The sequence below is a fragment of the Myotis brandtii genome, unplaced genomic scaffold (genome assembly GCF_000412655.1).
Source record: "Myotis brandtii unplaced genomic scaffold, ASM41265v1 scaffold168, whole genome shotgun sequence".
Taxonomy (NCBI): domain Eukaryota; kingdom Metazoa; phylum Chordata; class Mammalia; order Chiroptera; family Vespertilionidae; genus Myotis; species Myotis brandtii.
The window spans coordinates 1,058,411-1,076,909 of record NW_005356173.1 but is presented as its reverse complement, the minus strand read 5'-3'; the positions used below and the strand labels follow the sequence as shown (position 1 = coordinate 1,076,909).

The 18,499-nt window shown below is 43.9% G+C and overlaps 1 protein-coding gene across 1 annotated transcript in view; it reads left to right on the top strand.

The window, feature by feature from the left end:
* Positions 1-11,563: 11,563 nt before the first annotated feature.
* NOBOX (NOBOX oogenesis homeobox) overlaps positions 11,564-18,499 on the top strand; it is a 13,816-nt gene continuing 6,880 nt past the window's right edge. The window contains exons 1-2 of the mRNA XM_014536899.1: positions 11,564-11,587; positions 11,926-12,118. Of these exons, the coding sequence (XP_014392385.1) occupies positions 11,564-11,587; positions 11,926-12,118 (217 nt within the window). The remainder of the gene's footprint in view (positions 11,588-11,925; positions 12,119-18,499) is intronic.

Below are 18,499 nucleotides of genomic sequence, written 5' to 3'. Positions count from 1 at the left end.
ACCCTTTTATTTAATGATGTTTACTTTGAATTTATATTAGTTCACACAAACACTCCATCCATGCTTTTGTTCCGGCCCTCCGGTCCAGTTTAAGAACCCATTGTGGCCCTCGAGTCAAAAAGTTTGCCCACCCCTGTTTTAGACACTGGTCAGGAAGAAGTCAACTTAACCTCTAGAGTTGCCGGGGAACATGATCGCGCTCCACCTGTCTTTCCCCAAATAAATGCAACTGAATAATGGGCAGAGTACCTGAATAGACAATTCTCCAATAGACATATGAAAAGATGCTCAGCATCCCTAATCAGAGAAATGCAAATTAAAACCACAATGAGATATCACTGCATACCTGTCAGAATTTTTAAAAAATTAAAAAAAAAAACAAGTGTTGATTAGGATATGCAGAAAAGGGAACTCTCGTGCACTGTTGGTAGGATTGCAAATCAGTGAAGCTACCATGGAAAACAGTATAGAGGTTCTTAAAAAAATTAAAAAGAGAACTACCCATGGCCCAGCAATTCCACTTCTGGGCATTTATCTAAAGAAACCTGAAACCCTAACTCAAAAAGATAAATGCACCCCTATGTTCACTGCAGTGTTATTTATGGTAGCAAAGATATGGAAGCAACCCAAGGGCCCATCAATAGACAAGTAGATGAAAAAGCAGTGTTACATATATACAATGGAATATTACTCAGCCATAAAAAATAAATTTTACCATTTTTAACAGCATGGGTAGACCTAGAGAGTATTATGCTAAGTGAAATAAATCAGACAAAGACAGACAAATACCATATGATTTCACTTATATGTGGAATCTAAAGAACAAACAAAAAAACAGACTCATAGATACAGAGAACATTTTGACAGCCGCCATATGGGAGGGGGGTTGGATAAAAAAGGTGAAAGGTTTAAGAAGTACAAATTGGTAGTCACAAAATTGTCACAGGGATGTAAATACAGACTAGGGAATAGAGTCAATACTACTATAATAACTACGTATTATGATGCCGAATGTTTGTAGTTCTAAAATTGACCACTGGCGTTTATCTGCTTAATTTTCATAATTTTTTTCCTAAACTGCTGTAAAATCAGCAAAAATGCCTTGGCAATTTTAGCATAGTTCCTAGCATATTGGTTGGCACTCAAAGGGTTAAGGAAAATCCATCAGATCTGACATTATCACGCTTTGCCTTGCTGCATTTCCACTCTCGCTTTACATGCTCCTCACCTCCAGGACCATGTATGCAATAAATGTTGGGAAAATTGAACAGATACAAACAAAATAATGAAACTAGACCACCAACTTATATCATATCTATAATAATAATAGCATAATATGCTAATGAGACCAGACGGCCTGACCTTCCACCAGATGACATTCTGGGTCACGGCTGCTAGGGCTGGGGCAAGCTGCTGTGGCTGCAAGGGCCCAGCCCCTTGCACAAATTTCATGCATCAGGCCTCTAGTACAAGAATAAACTTGAAATGGATTAAAGACTTAAATGTAAAACTTGAAACCATAAAGTTCTAGAAGAAAACTTAGGCAGTAATTTCTCTGACATTTTTCTTAGGAATATTTTTTTCTGATATAGCTCCTTGGGCAAGGGAAACAAAAGAAAAAATAAACAAAAGGGCCCTAGCCAGTTTGGCTCAGTTGATAGAGCATCAACCTGTGGACTAAAGGGTCCCAGGTTTGATTCCAATCAAGGGCACATGCCTGGCTTGTGGGCTCAATCCCCAATGGGGAGCATGCAGAAGGCAGCCAATCAATGATTCTCTCTCATCATTGATGTTTCTATCTCTCTCTCCCTCTCCCTCCTCTCTGAAATTAATAAAAATATATTTTAAAAAAAGAACTGCATCAAACTAAAAAGTTTTGCACATCAAAGGAAACTATCAACCAAATGAAAAGACAACCTACTAAGTGGGGGGAGGGGGATTGCCAATGATACATCTGATATGAGGTTATAATCCAAAATTTATAAAGGAATCACACAACCCAACACCAAAAATACAATGCAACTGAATAATGGGCAGAGTACCTGAATAGACAATTCTCCAATAGACATATGAAAAGATGCTCAGCATCCCTAATCAGAGAAATGCAAATTAAAACCACAATGAGATATCACTGCATACCTGTCAGAATTTTTAAAAAATTAAAAAAAAAAACAAGTGTTGATTAGGATATGCAGAAAAGGGAACTCTCGTGCACTGTTGGTAGGATTGCAAATCAGTGAAGCTACCATGGAAAACAGTATAGAGGTTCTTAAAAAAATTAAAAATAGAACTACCCATAGCCCAGCAATTCCACTTCTGGGCATTTATCTAAAGAAACCCAAAACCCGAAACCCTAACTCAAAAAGATAAATGCACCCCTATGTTCACTGCAGTGTTATTTATGGTAGCGAAGATATGGAAGCAACCCAAGGGCCCATCAATAGCAGAAGGCAGCCAATCAATGATTCTCTCTCATCATTGATGTTTCTATCTCTCTCTCCCTCTCCCTCCTCTCTGAAATTAATAAAAATATATTTTAAAAAAAGAACTGCATCAAACTAAAAAGTTTTGCACATCAAAGGAAACTATCAACCAAATGAAAAGACAACCTACTAAGTGGGGGGAGGGGGATTGCCAATGATACATCTGATATGAGGTTATAATCCAAAAGCGGTAGGCCAAATAAGTTTGGGAACCACTGGTCTAACCACTATGCATACACCTGAAACTATACTAAAATAGTACTGAATGTCAACTGCAACTGAAAAATAAAAATAAATGGAGAAATTTTTCTCACCTTAGATTTTTTTAAATAAAATAAAGTAAGAAAAAATTGTTCTCCAGAGCTCTGTATGCCTTGCACAACCTCAGAACTGGAAAGAAACCTAGAAGACACGGACTTCGCTCAAGGCTATTTGCTTAGTGAGTAATCCTATGCGCAGATAGACAGGACGCCAATACCTACCCTGAACTCCACACACACCACAAACACAGCTATATTCATGTGTGTCTGTACGTCCCCTAAGCAACCAAACTGTTTCAGAATATTTTACCAGGCATCCAAAGGTACAGTTAGTTGACTCAGGGCCCATGCATCTCTTATTTAATATTGAATTGCATCTGTTGGAAAATTTGCTCCACTAGGTGGCAGCCAAGACTTACTAAAATACAGTGTGTGGCTGTCACTGCTCAGATCTTTCATAATTTTTTTCCTAAACTGCTGTAAAATCAGCAAAAATGCCTTGGCAATTTTAGCATAGTTCCTAGCATATTGGTTGGCACTCAAAGGGTTAAGGAAAATCCATCAGATCTGACATTATCACGCTTTGCCTTGCTGCATTTCCACTCTCGCTTTACATGCTCCTCACCTCCAGGACCATGTATGCAATAAATGTTGGGAAAATTGAACAGATACAAACAAAATAATGAAACTAGACCACCAACTTATATCATATCTATAATAATAATAGCATAATATGCTAATGAGACCAGACGGCCGAATGACCTTCCAGATGACATTCTGGGTCACGGCTGCTAGGGCTGGGGCAAGCTGCTGTGGCTGCAAGGGCCCAGCCCCTTGCACAAATTTCATGCATCAGGCCTCTAGTACAAGAATAAACTTGAAATGGATTAAAGACTTAAATGTAAAACTTGAAACCATAAAGTTCTAGAAGAAAACTTAGGCAGTAATTTCTCTGACATTTTTCTTAGGAATATTTTTTTCTGATATAGCTCCTTGGGCAAGGGAAACAGAAGAAAAAATAAACAAAAGGGCCCTAGCCAGTTTGGCTCAGTTGATAGAGCATCAACCTGTGGACTAAAGGGTCCCAGGTTTTCCAATCAACAAGGGCACATGCCTGGCTTGTGGGCTCAATCCCCAATGGGGAGCATGCAGAAGGCAGCCAATCAATGATTCTCTCTCATCATTGATGTTTCTATCTCTCTCTCCCTCTCCCTCCTCTCTGAAATTAATAAAAATATATTTTAAAAAAAGAACTGCATCAAACTAAAAAGTTTTTGCACAGCAAAGGAAATCATCAACCAAATGAAAAGACAACCTACTTGGGGGGAGGGGGATTGCCAATGATACATCTGATATGAGGTTATAATCCAAAATTTATAAAGGAATCACACAACCCAACACCAAAAATACAATGCAACTGAATAATGGGCAGAGTACCTGAATAGACACTTCTCCAATAGGCATATGAAAAGATGCTCAGCATTAATCACCAGAAAAATGAAAATTAAAACCATAATGAGATATCACTGCATACCTGTCAGAATTTTTTAAAAATTAAAAAAAAAAACCAACAAGTGTTGATTAGGATGTGCAGAAAAGGGAACTCTCGTGCACTGGTGGTAGGATTGCAAATCAGTGAAGCTACCATGGAAAACAGTATAGAGGTTCTTAAAAAAATTAAAAATAGAACTACCCATACAGCAATTCCTCCACTTCTGGGCATTTATCTAAAGAAACCCAAAACCCGAAACCCTAACTCAAAAAGATAAATGCACCCCTATGTTCACTGCAGTGTTATTTATGGTAGCGAAGATATGGAAGCAACCCAAGGGCCCATCAATAGACAAGTAGATGAAAAAGCAGTGTTACATATATACAACAGAATACTACTCAGCCATAAAAAAGAAAGAAATTTTACCATTTTTAACAGCATGGGTAGACCTAGAGAGTATTATGCTAAGTGAAATAAACCAGACAGAGAAAGACAAATACCATATGATTTCACTTATATGTGGAATCTAAAGAACAAACCAAAAAACAGACTTATAGATACAGAGAACATTTTGACAGCAGCCAGATGGGAGGGGGTTTGGATAAAAAAGGTGAAAGTTTTAAGATGTACAAATTGGTAGTCACAAAACTGTCACAGGGATGTAAATACAGCCTAGGGAATAGAGTCAATACTACTGTAATAACTACGTATCGTGCCAGGTGGGTACCAGAATTATTGGGGGGTCACTTTATAAATTATATGACTGTCTAACCCAGTGGTTCTCAACCTGTGGGTCGCGACCCCTGAACGATCCTTTCACAGGGGTCGCCTAAGAACATCAGAAACACATATATAATTACATATTGTTTTTGTGATTAATCACTATGCTTTAATTATGTTCAATTTGTAACAATGAAATTGGGGGTCACCACAACATGAGGAACTGTATTAAAGGGTCGTGGCATTAGGAAGGTTGAGAACCACTGGGACTCTAACCACTATGCATACACCTGAAACTATTCTAAAATAGTACTGAATGTCAACTGCAACTGAAAAATAAAAATAAGTGGAGAAATTTTTCTCACCTTAGATTTTTTTTAAATAAAATAAAGTAAGAAAAAAATGTTCTCCAGAGTTCTGTATGCCTTGCACAACCTCAAACCTGGAAAGAAACCTAGAAGATGCGGACTTCGCTCGAGGCTATTTGCTTAGTGAGCAATCCTATGCGCAGATAGACAGGACGCCAATACCTACCCTGAACTCCACACACACCACAAACACAGCTATATTCATGTGCATCTGTACATCCCCTAAGCAACCAAACTGTTTCAGAATATTTTACCAGGCATCCAAAGGTATAATTAGTTGACTCAGGGCGCGTGCATCTCTTATTTAACATTGAATTCTATCTATTGGAAAATTTGCTCCACTAGGTGGCAGCCAAGACTTACTAAAATACAGTGTGTGGCTGTCACTGCTCAGATCCATGAGCAGTAAATAGCTTTAAGATCAAATTGCATGGGGACATGGCTGTCTCTAGTCACTTGGGGTTGACCCATGGAAATGGCGTTCCCTGGAAGAAGTTCGATATCGACAGTGCAAACGATATAGTATGTGAAAAGGAGACATATGTAATACTCTTTGTAATAATTTAAGCAATAAAAAAAATTATAAAAAAAAAAGATCAAATTGCATGTGGACATGCCTGTCTCTAGTCACTTGGGGTTGACTCATGGAAATGGCATTCCCTGGAAGAAGTTCGATATCGACAGTGCAAACGATATAGTATGTGATGGCTCCTTCCAAACTCAGGTATGACGTGCTGCTACTGACAAAGCAAAGCTGCAAGAAGACAATCTCACCGTGGCTTCTCCACTGAGGATGCTCTACGGTGTGTGCATTACAGCCTGTTCTCCAGCCCTGGGACGGAGCGCCCATCATCACTCTACCGCGGGGTCAGCACTTGCAGGCTCCACGGTGCTCAAGACCAACCTTCCTCCCTGGAGCACTGAGCTGGCCACCCCAGCACCACTGTGGCAGCTCTGCCTGCCACTCACTTCCTCACATTATAGGCATCGAGGTCCATTTCCTCCCACACTGTCGTCTTTTAAGGCAGAAACTACATTGTTTGTCTTTGTTTCCCTTTCTGCTTCTCGTGTTTGTTCCCTATGTGTTTCTTCAGTATCTCCTCTCACTTTTATTACAACTCCTTTATCTGTCTAACTCCATGTCGTTTTTTTCTTTCTCTTTTTTTTTTTTGAGAGAGGACTTCCCTGATGCCCCAGACCCTCCCTATTTGCTTAAATTTGCAAGAATTATTTTGTTGTTGTTGTTGAATGCAACCTAGAACCCTGCCTGGTGCCGACAAGGACAATATCCCTTCAGTGCACAGCAGCATGTCTAAGATATAGACGCACCGATTCATAAGGAGGAGTGAATATTAAATTTTAGACATAGGAACGGAACAAATGCCCAGACGGTAGCATTTGAGTCTTCTAGTGCCGGGCTTCCCTATTTTCTCTTTGCTACATAAGAAGGATGGGATGCAAACACCACCCCCACCACTCTTTGGGCCCCATCCTCCCTATTCTCAGGGAAAAGTAAACTAACATTTTTGTTGAGAATAATTCAGTCTAAGAACAAGGTTTGAGGGGTCGAGTGAACTGAAGAGGCGACAACAGGAAGGAGCCTCATCTGAGCAGAAAACATTGCCCCTGGGCTGGGGCGGGGGGGGGGCAGGAGGGGCCGGGTGAGGGGACCTCCGAGAAGCTGAAGGTTCCTTTCTCCACATGGAGAGCTCCCGGCTGAGGGGGGTGCAGATAGGGACACTGTCTCAGTGACAATACACACACAGATGACAGGAAACCAGGGGGTCTCCACTCTCTCAGCCCAGGACCTTGGAGAAGCTGACACATTGGACTTGTGCGTAGCCTAGAGAGACAGTTGTTTAGCATCAAAATTAGAATAACTTAGAGAACATAGAGAAAGGTGCTATTTCTCACCTATCTGGGTGTAGGAACCTCGACCCATGGGTGCCACAATTACTAGATAGACTGGAAGCACTCGGGGTGCGTTTCTGAATTTATCAGCTTCTGCACTGAGCCACCGGCTGGATGGCTAGTTTCCTGGTTTGATGAGGGAGCAGAGGGCTTCCCTGCACAGAAGCAAGGAGGGGTGATGCTGCGCGTGTCTCGGGACAAGGCTCTCCTTGCGCCGGGTCAGGGACAGAGAGCACCCACTTCTTCAGTGGTTAGCATTCTCGTAGGCTGCGCTCCCATCTATGACGCAGAGGCCCCCAGAACAAATGGTGCTTTCTCGTCTCTGCCGCTAGTGATTTTCTACAACCGGTCAAAGAATCAAAGAAATTGAGACCTCCCTTTTCAACTTCTAAATTAAAACCTCAAAAAAAAATTCAAGGTGAGAGAAGACACAAAACCATATCAATATATACTAGTAAAGTATAAGACAAAAAAGAAATTGTCTGATCCTCTTGATATTAAAAGAAACTGTCAGTGTGGTGCGGGCAGCCTTCTTGTTCTAACCCTTTGGTTACTGGAAAGAGAGGAAGTGACGAGCATTTGTGCCAGGAAGTGAATGATGAGAGAATTCTCCAAATAATTTTACGTGAATAGCTCCATGTACTAAACAAACCTTTGAACTCACCCTTACATTTGAAAAGGAAGATGTCTAAAGGAAATGGCAAGGGCGTGGCCATACTGTACCCAAACGAGGGGATGGATGTTCACAGTAGCTCATGCCCTTTGCAGAACATCCCTGGAGCAGGGCCTGAAGGTCACTCTGACAACCAAGGGCAGGTGCCTTGGAGAAGAGCTGCTGGGAGCAGGAACAGAAGCCCAAAGAGGATTCCAGCCAGTGGTACAGCCAGCATCCATTCCGGCTGGTTAGTGCCCGTGCCTTTCCAAGCATCTAACACAGTATCCCCCAGACCAGCCACACCGAACCCAGTTTCTGGAAATGCAGCTAAATCTCAAGGGAAGCAGAAAGTAGGAAGCAATTTCCCTCCGCCTCCCTGATGTCACCACCGCAGAGACGCCGTGAGACGTTCTGTCCTCGCGATGGTGAGACGGATAGATAATGAAGCCAGTAATGGAGAAAGATGGCAACAGCAAAGACATTTGTTTGGGGGAGAAAGAGAAGGAAAGATTTGAGAGAGATTATAGAGAAAGAGTTGGCACGAGTTCATAACAGGTGAGAACCCTGTTTCTCAAAAGAGAACAGCCATTGCCATTGTCAAAACCACCTGAGCTACCCGCTAAAGACTTAAGCTTTCTGGGCCCTACTCCAGAAGCACAAAATTGGGACTGTGGGGGAGGAGAGCAAATCCAGGGACTCTGCATTTGTAACCAGTATCTCAGGTGATTTTTGAAGAAAAGGGGAGGATGAGAAGGGGAGGACGGTGTGACCAGTTTTCATCCTATGTACGTTCGGAGCACCTTGGAGCCTCCCAGAGGAAGGCTCTGAGTGCAACTGGAAAAGGAGAGAGAGGTCAGAACAAGAGGCAGAGACTCAGGCGCGATCTGAATCTCCAGATAAAACACTGGCAGGTAATGACACGTGAGGGGCGTGCTGGTTGATATGTTCGACCTCTGAATACTCCCTTACTCTGTGGATCTCGGTGGGAGCAGGGTTCTACTTCTCTCAGTGGGAACGAGAAGCCAGCAACACCCTGTCTCTACTGTTAGAGGTGGGATTGTGAGGCTGTTCCAAGACCAGGTCAGTCAGATGCTTCTGCTCAAGGACTTTGTGTCTTAAAGGAGAAGCTCAGAGATGCAGAAAGAGTTAAGAAATGAGTCACAGCAACGGCCTCCTTGGTGTCCAGATCCCGAGCCATTTTCCAAATATGTCTTTTCAGCTTCCCCCACCACCACCACCACCACCCTGAATCGTTGAGCTCATATATTTTCCAATAAATTCCCCTGCTGCCTATGTTTATAAGATTTAGAGGACACTAGAGACAAAAATAGACCCATGATGAATTTCTCCAGGTACTGGAGAGAAAGCAATATTTAAATTATGAAATGGAGACAGCATGCTCAGAGAGCGAAGGGTCAAATAGAGCTTGAGCTGAGGATTGGGAAGAGCACAGTACCACAGACATGAAGAAAGGGTTGACTGAGGAAAGAAAACTGAAGTGCGAGGTCGGCCATTTCCTTTCCTGTCCTTCCAGACTGCTTTGATCACATGTCTCTCTCAAGAATTTCGCACTATATTAAAACTATGTCCCCTCAGTAGACTTGGCATATCACTACTTCAGGTTCATAAAATATGAGCTGAAGGGATGAGGTCAATTCTAAGCTAAAGCCTTTGAAAGGCCCTCACTTCTCCTGCCGGGAGGTCTGGGGAACGGGGTGTGCTTTACAGACGATGGGTCAACCAGATGGTCACCAGGGATCCCTGAGTATATGGAGCAGAATGTGCCCCTGGCCAGCCAAGTAAGAGCATCACTTATTCCCCATTGCATCTCAAGGCATTCCCACAGCAGGAGGTCTGGAAACATGAGGAAGAAAAAAAACCCAGCCTTCTTAAAAAGGGTAAAACTTGCAGAATGGTAGCTCCCCTGGGCCATGCAAACTAAGCCAGACACTGCATGGCCCTTCTTCCTTAGGGTGTTGCCAAAGCAGCGCCCGGGTTCCTGCCCCAACCTCTTCCCAGCTGGCCAATTTCCCTGCCTGCTCCTTTCAAAGGCACCCTCTCCTTGCCTCCTTCCTCCCACCAGGCCCTTTAATGTCCTTTGTGTTTTAAGAAAGGCAGGAAGAGTCTTTGATTTCAAGCCGCTTTCCGCTCTGCAAAAATTCCGGAGTCGAGGGAATGTGTGAAGGCTTAATCACCTGCCTAAGAACAGGGAAAAACATAACGAACAAAGTACGAATTAATTTCAACAAGTTCTCTTGCATGGTCTCTTTCCTACCTAGTTCCAGGAGATGGTGAGTGCCACTGAGAGCCAAGGACCGTCATCTGTGTTTCTCTGCAGCCTCTGCGCTGTGCTGTGCAGAGACTGTGCTAATGCACATCACAATAAAATGCATTCATAGAAGGATCAATGGAGAGAGGCAGGCAGGCAGAGTGGCTAGCAATGCACACAGATGAGTAGAAGTTCCTAGAGAAACTAGAAGAATCAGATTTATTGTGCAGTGGGAGGGGTTATGTTTAGAGCTGTGAGACCTCTCAGGCAGCAGGGAAAGGCAGAAGGTGGAAGGAAAGCCCCGATTTCTGGTGAGAAGAGGCTATAAACAAGTATAGAAACCTAGTTCCTGACCGCACACATGTGAGTGCTTACTGCAGTTAACCTGCTCTCGTTCTACCCTTGTGTGCTAGTTGCCTGCGCAGCAGAAAAGCCGTCTTATCTCTTAGATTTCCAGACCAAGAGGAGCCAGATTCTAACCCGATATCCTGACTATCCACAGCACGCAGTGATGCTGTCATCGGTGCCAGATGCCTTGACCAAGCAGAACTTTTCAATTGTCTCTAGGCACTGCGAAGAAGGAAGCAAATAGATATTTGGTGACCAGGAGAGAAGGCTAAGGCAGAGACAGTGATGCTCCCCAATATTCCACTTCCTCACCCATTTCCCAGCAACTGGCAGTTCATCGGGGCCACATGACTAGTTCAGGCCCAGGGAATATGAGCAGAAGGGAGGCGGTCACTTCTAAGTTAAGGCCACTGTCAGACCCTCAGCTCTGCTGGAAGGTCTGGGGAACAGGGTGGGCTTTATAGACGATGGGTCACCCAGATGGTCACCAGGGGTCCCTGAGTACATGGAGCAGGGTGCCTCACTGGCCGGTGCTGGACACATAGTATGAGTGACCAAATACGCCCCATGACTTCAAAGCACTGAGATATGAGGATTTTTTGAGCATCACTCATCCTATTCTGCCCTGTCCTATCCACTTTGCAATCTTTCCGTCCCCCTCCCCCCCCTTGATTGGGGCCACGACGCCCCATGACTTCAAAGCACTGAGATATGAGGATTTTTTGAGCATCACTCATCCTATTCTGCCCTGTCCTATCCACTTTGCAATCTTCCCACCCCCTTGATTGGGGCCACACTGTACACATCCTCCATGGATGGCCCTTTACGTACAAGCAGTCAATATTTAGGACCTAAAGGAGTTGCAAAACCACATTGCAGTCATCGTAAGTCACTACATACCACGTGCTTTTGTCTAGAAAAATTCTTCTAATCGCATGACGGACGCCCTTTACGTACAAGCAGTCAATATTTAGGACCTAAAGAAGTTGCAAAACCACATTGCAGTCATCATAAGTCACTACGTGCTTTTGTCTAGAAAAATTCTTCTAATCGCACAATGGACAGCTTCAAACTACATGTGGTAGGAAGTTTTTGGTGGGGAAAGTGGACAGTTCCCCTCAGGCTTTAGGGCCAGTAATCCAGGAGTCCCACACATTTTCCAAGCCACATAACTTCCTTTGCTATAGCAAGGTGCCCAGTCCTCTACCTTGTTCTATGGGACTTGGGCATTTGTTGGTTTACATCCCACTAATTCCTCCGTCCCCTAGAATCCCCTCACCCAGACTGTTTTCTCCTGTGACCAGAAAGAATGACAGACAGACCACCCAGCCTTGCTCAGTGAGTTCCAAACACTCTGAGGCATCCTGAGCTGTGTCAAAGGTCTTTCTCTACGTGAGCCGAACTGGTTTTATGTTATAGGCCATGTATGAGTCTGTATTTAGGGCGGGAACCAGGAGTCATTTAAAGACAGAGTTAGGTCATCTTCAATTTCAAAGACCTAAAATTGTCACCCTGATGTCTGAGGACCTCAAAGTTCGAAGCCTCAAAAGGACCAAGGAGCCTGCTGACCATGACATGACACTCCTGAGCTGTGTCAAAGGTCTTTCTCTACGTGAGCCGCACTGGTTTTATGTTATAGGCCATGTATGAGCCTGTATTTGGGGCGGGAATGAGGAGTCATTTAAAGACAGAGTTAGGTCATCTTCAGTTTCAAAAACCTAGAATTGTCACCCTGATGTCTGAGGACCTCAAAGTTCGGAGCCTCAAAAGGACCAAGGAGCTTGCTGACCATGACATGACACGTCCTTCCACGCTGTTCACCAGACCTGGAGGGCACCTGGGTCACGGGGGACAGGAGGACACACATCCATGTCCTGGGAGCACAGAGCTCTCTTCCCACACACGGAGGTCTCCTGGCAGAACACCTTCCTGGGAGCCATTGACCCTGACCTGAACACCAGGAAATCGGCCAGCCACCGCCACAGGTGCAGTCAAAAGACACCTGTTCTCTTACTCTCGCCAAAGCTGCCCTGCTGGCCTTTGTGACCACAGTGTCCCAGACCCTTACCCACTTGGCTGCCTGCCTATTTCTGTGCCATGACCGAGACTGTAAAATCACATAGACCAATTGCCAATGGCAAATGATTTTTTAAAAAGAGTGTGCAAGAGAAGAACAAGAGAGAGAATTCTTTCAAATTTGCTTTTTAATTTTGAAAAAATGTAGAGTTTTTGGTTAATTTTTTCTAACAGGTGGAAAATAAATTATGGCACTGCCACTCAATACATTCTGAAGACTGAAATACAGGGTATCCCCCAAAATGTATACACATACTCTGAATAATTATAAAGGCAGTGCTTATTAAAATACATTTCATTTTCAAAATTGAGCTATCAGCTGTTACAGTGTACATTTTGTACAATGTGTATACATTTGGGGGGATATATTTTTACAGCATATTTGAGGGGAGCAATGCTCAAAATTACAGAAGGAGTATAGTTACAATCATGTAGAACATACAAAACACAGTAATGGCAAACATACTGGAGGAAACACATCAAACTGTTAATAACTGATATTGTCGTTTGGTGGCAAATTGTACTTTTCTTCTTTTCTAATCATTGGCTATTTTCCAATGACTTCCTAATAAATTTGCATTCTCATCATAAAGGAGACATAGCTTTTGTTTTATTTTGAAAACAAATTAGATATAAATTTCTCTGCCTATCTACAGCCTTGTGAAAAAGATATAATTTAAATCTAAATGTTTTAATATTACTGTCAACAAAAGGTTAGTAATGCTACTGTACAAAAATATCATTTATGTGAATTAAATTTTTCCAAGTCTAGGGCTTATTAAAATACATTTCATTTTCAAAATTGAGCTATCAGCTGTTACAGTGTACATTTTGTACAATGTGTATACATTTGGGGGGATATATTTTTACAGCATATTTGAGGGGAGCAATGCTCAAAATTACAGAAGGAGTATAGTTACAATCATGTAGAACATACAAAACACAGTAATGGCAAACATACTGGAGGAAACACATCAAACTGTTAATAACTGATATTGTCGTTTGGTGGCAAATTGTACTTTTCTTCTTTTCTAATCATTGGCTATTTTCCAATGACTTCCTAATAAATTTGCATTCTCATCATAAAGGAGACATAGCTTTTGTTTTATTTTGAAAACAAATTAGATATAAATTTCTCTGCTTGCCTATCTACAGCCTTGTGAAAGAAATAAGATATAATTTAAATTTAAATGTTTTAATATTACTGTCAACAAAAGGTTAGTAATGCTACTGTACAAAAATATCATTTATGTGAATTAAATTTATCCAAGTCTAGGAGAACTGAACTTGTGGTCAGAACCCTGGGATCACCATTTTTTTTAAAATTTTATTTTGAGGTAATAGAAGATTCACATGCAGTTGAAACTATTCTTACATCGTGTGTATGTGTATATATTCAGTCCTGTGCAACTTTATCGCCTGTGCAGGCTCATGTGACCACCCGTCCTGCTTCAGAAAAGTCCCATCACTTCCTCCTGGTGCAGCCACAGCCCTCAGCCCCCTGCCCTGCTCCCTAACTCCTCTCGATGGTGATCACTTTGGAGCAATGAACCATCATTGACCCCCAACATGCAGATCATACTGCCAAGCTCTGGAGGATGGTGACACAAACATAATCAGATATACAGGCCTCGTGGTTAGGAGGAAGGGTGGGAACCAGACTAACTAGGTTCAGATCTAGGGTGTGCCGAGGACCAGCTGTGTGACCTTTGTCAGGGTTCTCTCTGGGCCAGTTTCTTCAACCAAGTGGGGCCAACAGACCCTCCTAGGGTTGTTCTGAGGCTTCCATGAGCTGGTGTCGGTCAGGCGAGGAGACAGTGCCTGGTCGCTACACCTGGGAACACCTAGGAACTCTGGCCAGGTCAGCCCATGTTGGGCGAGGTGCTGTCAACGTAAACACAAGCCGGGAAGACGTGGGCGGAGCCACTGATGTGCTGTGGAAGACACGCTTCACCGGAAAGAGAATGTTGGGGCTGGGCTTTGAAGCATGAGTGAGACTTTAACAGAAATAAAAGGGAAGGGGAAGATGCTTCATGCAGATAAAACGGGGAGATCTGTGGCCCTGAGGCATGAGCCTGGGATCTGACTGAGAGGCTAAGGCTGTGAGGAGACTAACTGGGTTCAGATCTAGGGTGGGGAGGCTGGGATCTGACTGAGAGGCTAAGGCTGTGAGGAGACTGCAGGGGTGGGGAGAGGACGTAGGCACAGAGGAAGCCCAGGTTTTGAGGGGTCCTGAGTCCACACTGTGATTAGCACCGCGGTTGTCAAACCTGGAGAAGACTGGACAGAGCAGGAAGAAGGAAGACTGCCTCCTAAAACAGGTGCATCAGGAGGGGGAGGGCGGATGGCAAGGAACTTTCTAATCAGGAAAATCGAGCAAAGGTGATTATTATTCGTCTGATTAAAACCAAAAGCAGCAGCAACCATGTCTTCAACGTGGTCGCTGTTCTTTTTAGAACAAGCATGTCAAACTCAAAGGCTACATGGCCCAAATAAACGAGCCATGTGGCCCGCAGACCGTGAGTTTGACATGCTTGTTTTAGAAGCATAAAACTGAGTGTTTGGGAATTAGCAGTTATTAGGCTAATTCATCCACAACCTGTGTTCTCTCGGCCAGGGCAGTGCCCATGGAGCCAGGTGTTTCCAACGCCCTTCCCCGACCTCAAACCACCCTCTTCCAGGATTTCCAAAGGAAGCCACTGGGCAGTCCCTCCTGGGCGCTGGTACTCATTGATGTTTCTATATCTCTCACTCTCTTTTTTCCTCTCTCTGAAATCAATAAAAAAAATTTTTTTAAAAAAAGGGAAAGGCAACTTGAATTTGTTAATAGCCTAGCCCAAGCCCAACAAATTCAATTATTTATGTTTGAAAGGCTTATCTGATCATCTGGCCTTTTGCTTCTTTAGGCTCAGGATGTCCTGGTCCCTGAAGGTGTTGGCCTCCCTATCTGAGAGGCACTTCGCCTCCTGCTGATTCCCTGGGGCCCTTCCCTCCCCTGTTTGCTGTGACTCGACCCAGGGCCTGCTCAGAAGTCTGCCTGACTTTCACAACCAGATTCTTGCCTCTCTGGTCCAATGACCTGTTACCACCTACACTTTGGTGTGGCACGTAGGACAATAACAAGTTATCCTGTGTTTCTGCTTTGAATTTTTTCTCAATCAGCCACCTTCCTCTGATTATTTTTCTCATTGTAGAAAGAGGGAGGAAGGGCAAAGAATGCTTATTCCACTTCCTTAACCTAATTATGTGGTCTACTCTACACAGACCGAAAACAATGATCAAGTTTATCCCGCAGTAGCATCAGACGTGTTTCTTTTAGTCCTGTTATTCTCATATCCGTGAGAAGAAAAGATATTGGAATAAATGGCTCTTGCTAAGAGCCATTTAGTGTGGTGTACAGTTCGGCTCTGAAAACTAAGACACCAAAAAAGTGAAAATGGAAAAACCCCTCCCCTCTAAACCAGCTTGAGCATATGGACTTCCCTGAAGATCATGAAGATGAAATGTAACCAAATAAGACAGAAATAAATACTCCCATGGACCCTAAAAACAACACCTCTTGTTCTCTCATAAACAGCAGTCTCCCTTCCCGACCTTCCCTTGAAGGTGACCCGTCAAGGATGATATTACCAGCATCATCACAAATACAACACCTTCCCAACAAAACACATCCAGACATTTCTCTCCCAAGCTTTCTTCGGCCAATTTCACTTCTAGCCATTAAATCAAATTTTCATTTAAACAACAAAAAAACTATAGCATGTATTTTTTTTTAAAATCACACAACAGCCAGCCAAGAATATCAAGAGAAAGGCAACTTAGCCCAGCTAGTGTGGCTCAGTGGTTGGGCATCGACCCATACATCAAGAAGTCGCCAGTTCGATTCCGGTTTGGGGCTCAGGTTGCAGGCTCCATCCCCAGTAGGAGATGTGCAGGAGGCAGCCTATCAATGTTTCCCTCTCATTGATGTTTCTATCTCTGTCACCCTCTCCCTTCTCTCTCTGAAATCAATAAAAATATATTGATTTGTTAATATAGCCCAAGCCCAACAAATTCAATAATTTGTGTTTGAAAAGGCCAACGTCTTCAATTCCCTAAGCCCCGGAGTGAAGTCTTTTATACAATTAGACGCTGTGTCTTTCAGTGTTTGGTGGCAGGGTGGTGCCCAGTCCATGGCTGACCCAAGTCTGCTTTTCTGACTTCCCCCAGGCAGAGGGCAACCAGACAGTGAGAGGAAATACAACATTAATGATGGTAGAAAAGAATGATATATTCTGTGTTTGTTTATTAATTCTCATGGGAGGATACTTTTTCCATTAATTTTTAGAGAGTAGAAGGGAAGGAGGGAGGTGGGGGAGAAACATCAATGTGAGAGACACATGGACAGGTCGCCTCTCAAATGGGGCCAGGGATTGAACCTGCAACCCAGGTACTCACCCTTGCCTGGGAATTAAATCTGTGACCCTTCAGTGGGGAAGCTGACGCTTGAATCACTCAGCAACACTGGCCAGGGCAAAAATGATTTATTCTTATTGAATGCGGTAGGATAATCTAAGAAGTTAATTGTGCCCGGTTTGTGGCAGCAGACACCTCAATGAAGGACAAAAGGTCATTCCTTCCCCTACACAGGCCCCCACCATCCACTCCCAACCTCCCATTCCAGGCTGGTTTTAATCAGCTTTGTTTCTGCAAAGTCAATAAAAATCACCTGAGGGACTTGTTACAATGCCCATTTCTGGGTTCCTCTCTGGACCTACCAATGAACATTTCTGGGGATGGGGCCTGGAAGCCACATTTTTAACAAATTCCTTAAGAAATGCTATTCCAGGGGTTTTGGGGAACACTCATTGGGAAACACTTGAGTAAAAGAGACAAGGAAACTGGAATATTTGGGCGTAGGGGAAGGTGAGCTGAGGCTTCAACGAAGAAACCAGACCTTGGGAGGCTTCTATCCCAGGCGGGGAGCTTGGTCTGGCATTTAACCCGGCTGTGCTTTTAACCTGCAACTCATCCTCCTGTGTCGTCCTCTCCAAGGACTCTCCTGTCCCCCTGGCCCTCAGGCTGGCGCACCAGAGGTTCCTGCTCCTCAGTGCCCCTCTGAGCTATGCATCCTTCTAGCTCAGCACCGAACACACTGCACTGACATGGCCCACTGGTGTTATATTTCTAACCTCCCCGCAGTGAGCTGCTGCAGGCGGTGAAGGGATTTATGCTCGGTGCCTGGCAGGCAGTAGGTGTCCTATAAGTGTTCAGCAAGCAGACTATTGTGTTCCCTTTACAACCACGTCACCATCACCTGGTCCTGATTCTTCACACAGAAAGTGCTAGGCCACTCCTTGCTCACGGCCTAGAACGCTTCGTTTCTAGCCGAGGAACTGGGCCCCGTTTCTAAACCCCTCCTTTACCAGCGGGTATTACCGGGGTCAGAATGAAACATCAGAAGCCTGAGCTTTTGATTATATTGTCATAAATTAATCCGTTTAAATGTTTTGTTTCAGAAAGAACTAAAGCTCTCCCACAACTCTGCCCAAAGTCCCCACACAGGCGGAGCCCCTCCGAGGAGTTTAAGGCGCAGGAAAATGTACCACCAGGTGATTCTAGCATCGATCCCGCCGTGTCCAAAGCAAAACACCTGACTTCCCCGCTGGCCGCCCCACTCCCCAGCTGCAAGCACCGGTCAGTCTGGCCAGCACCTCCCACTCGAGAGCAGACGTAAGAAAGGCAATCCGAATTTTAAATCTGAAACCATTTTACAAAGAAGGCAAGGGACGTTCCGTGAAGGGGCAATCATAAAGGCCTCCCCTGTGAGGTTTCCATTATGAAACTCCCCTTCATTCTCCAAGAATAAAACTGACACGGGGGTAGCCGCACGAAAGCGAAACCTGAGCACCGCGCGCACCTGTGCTCGCAGTGCGCC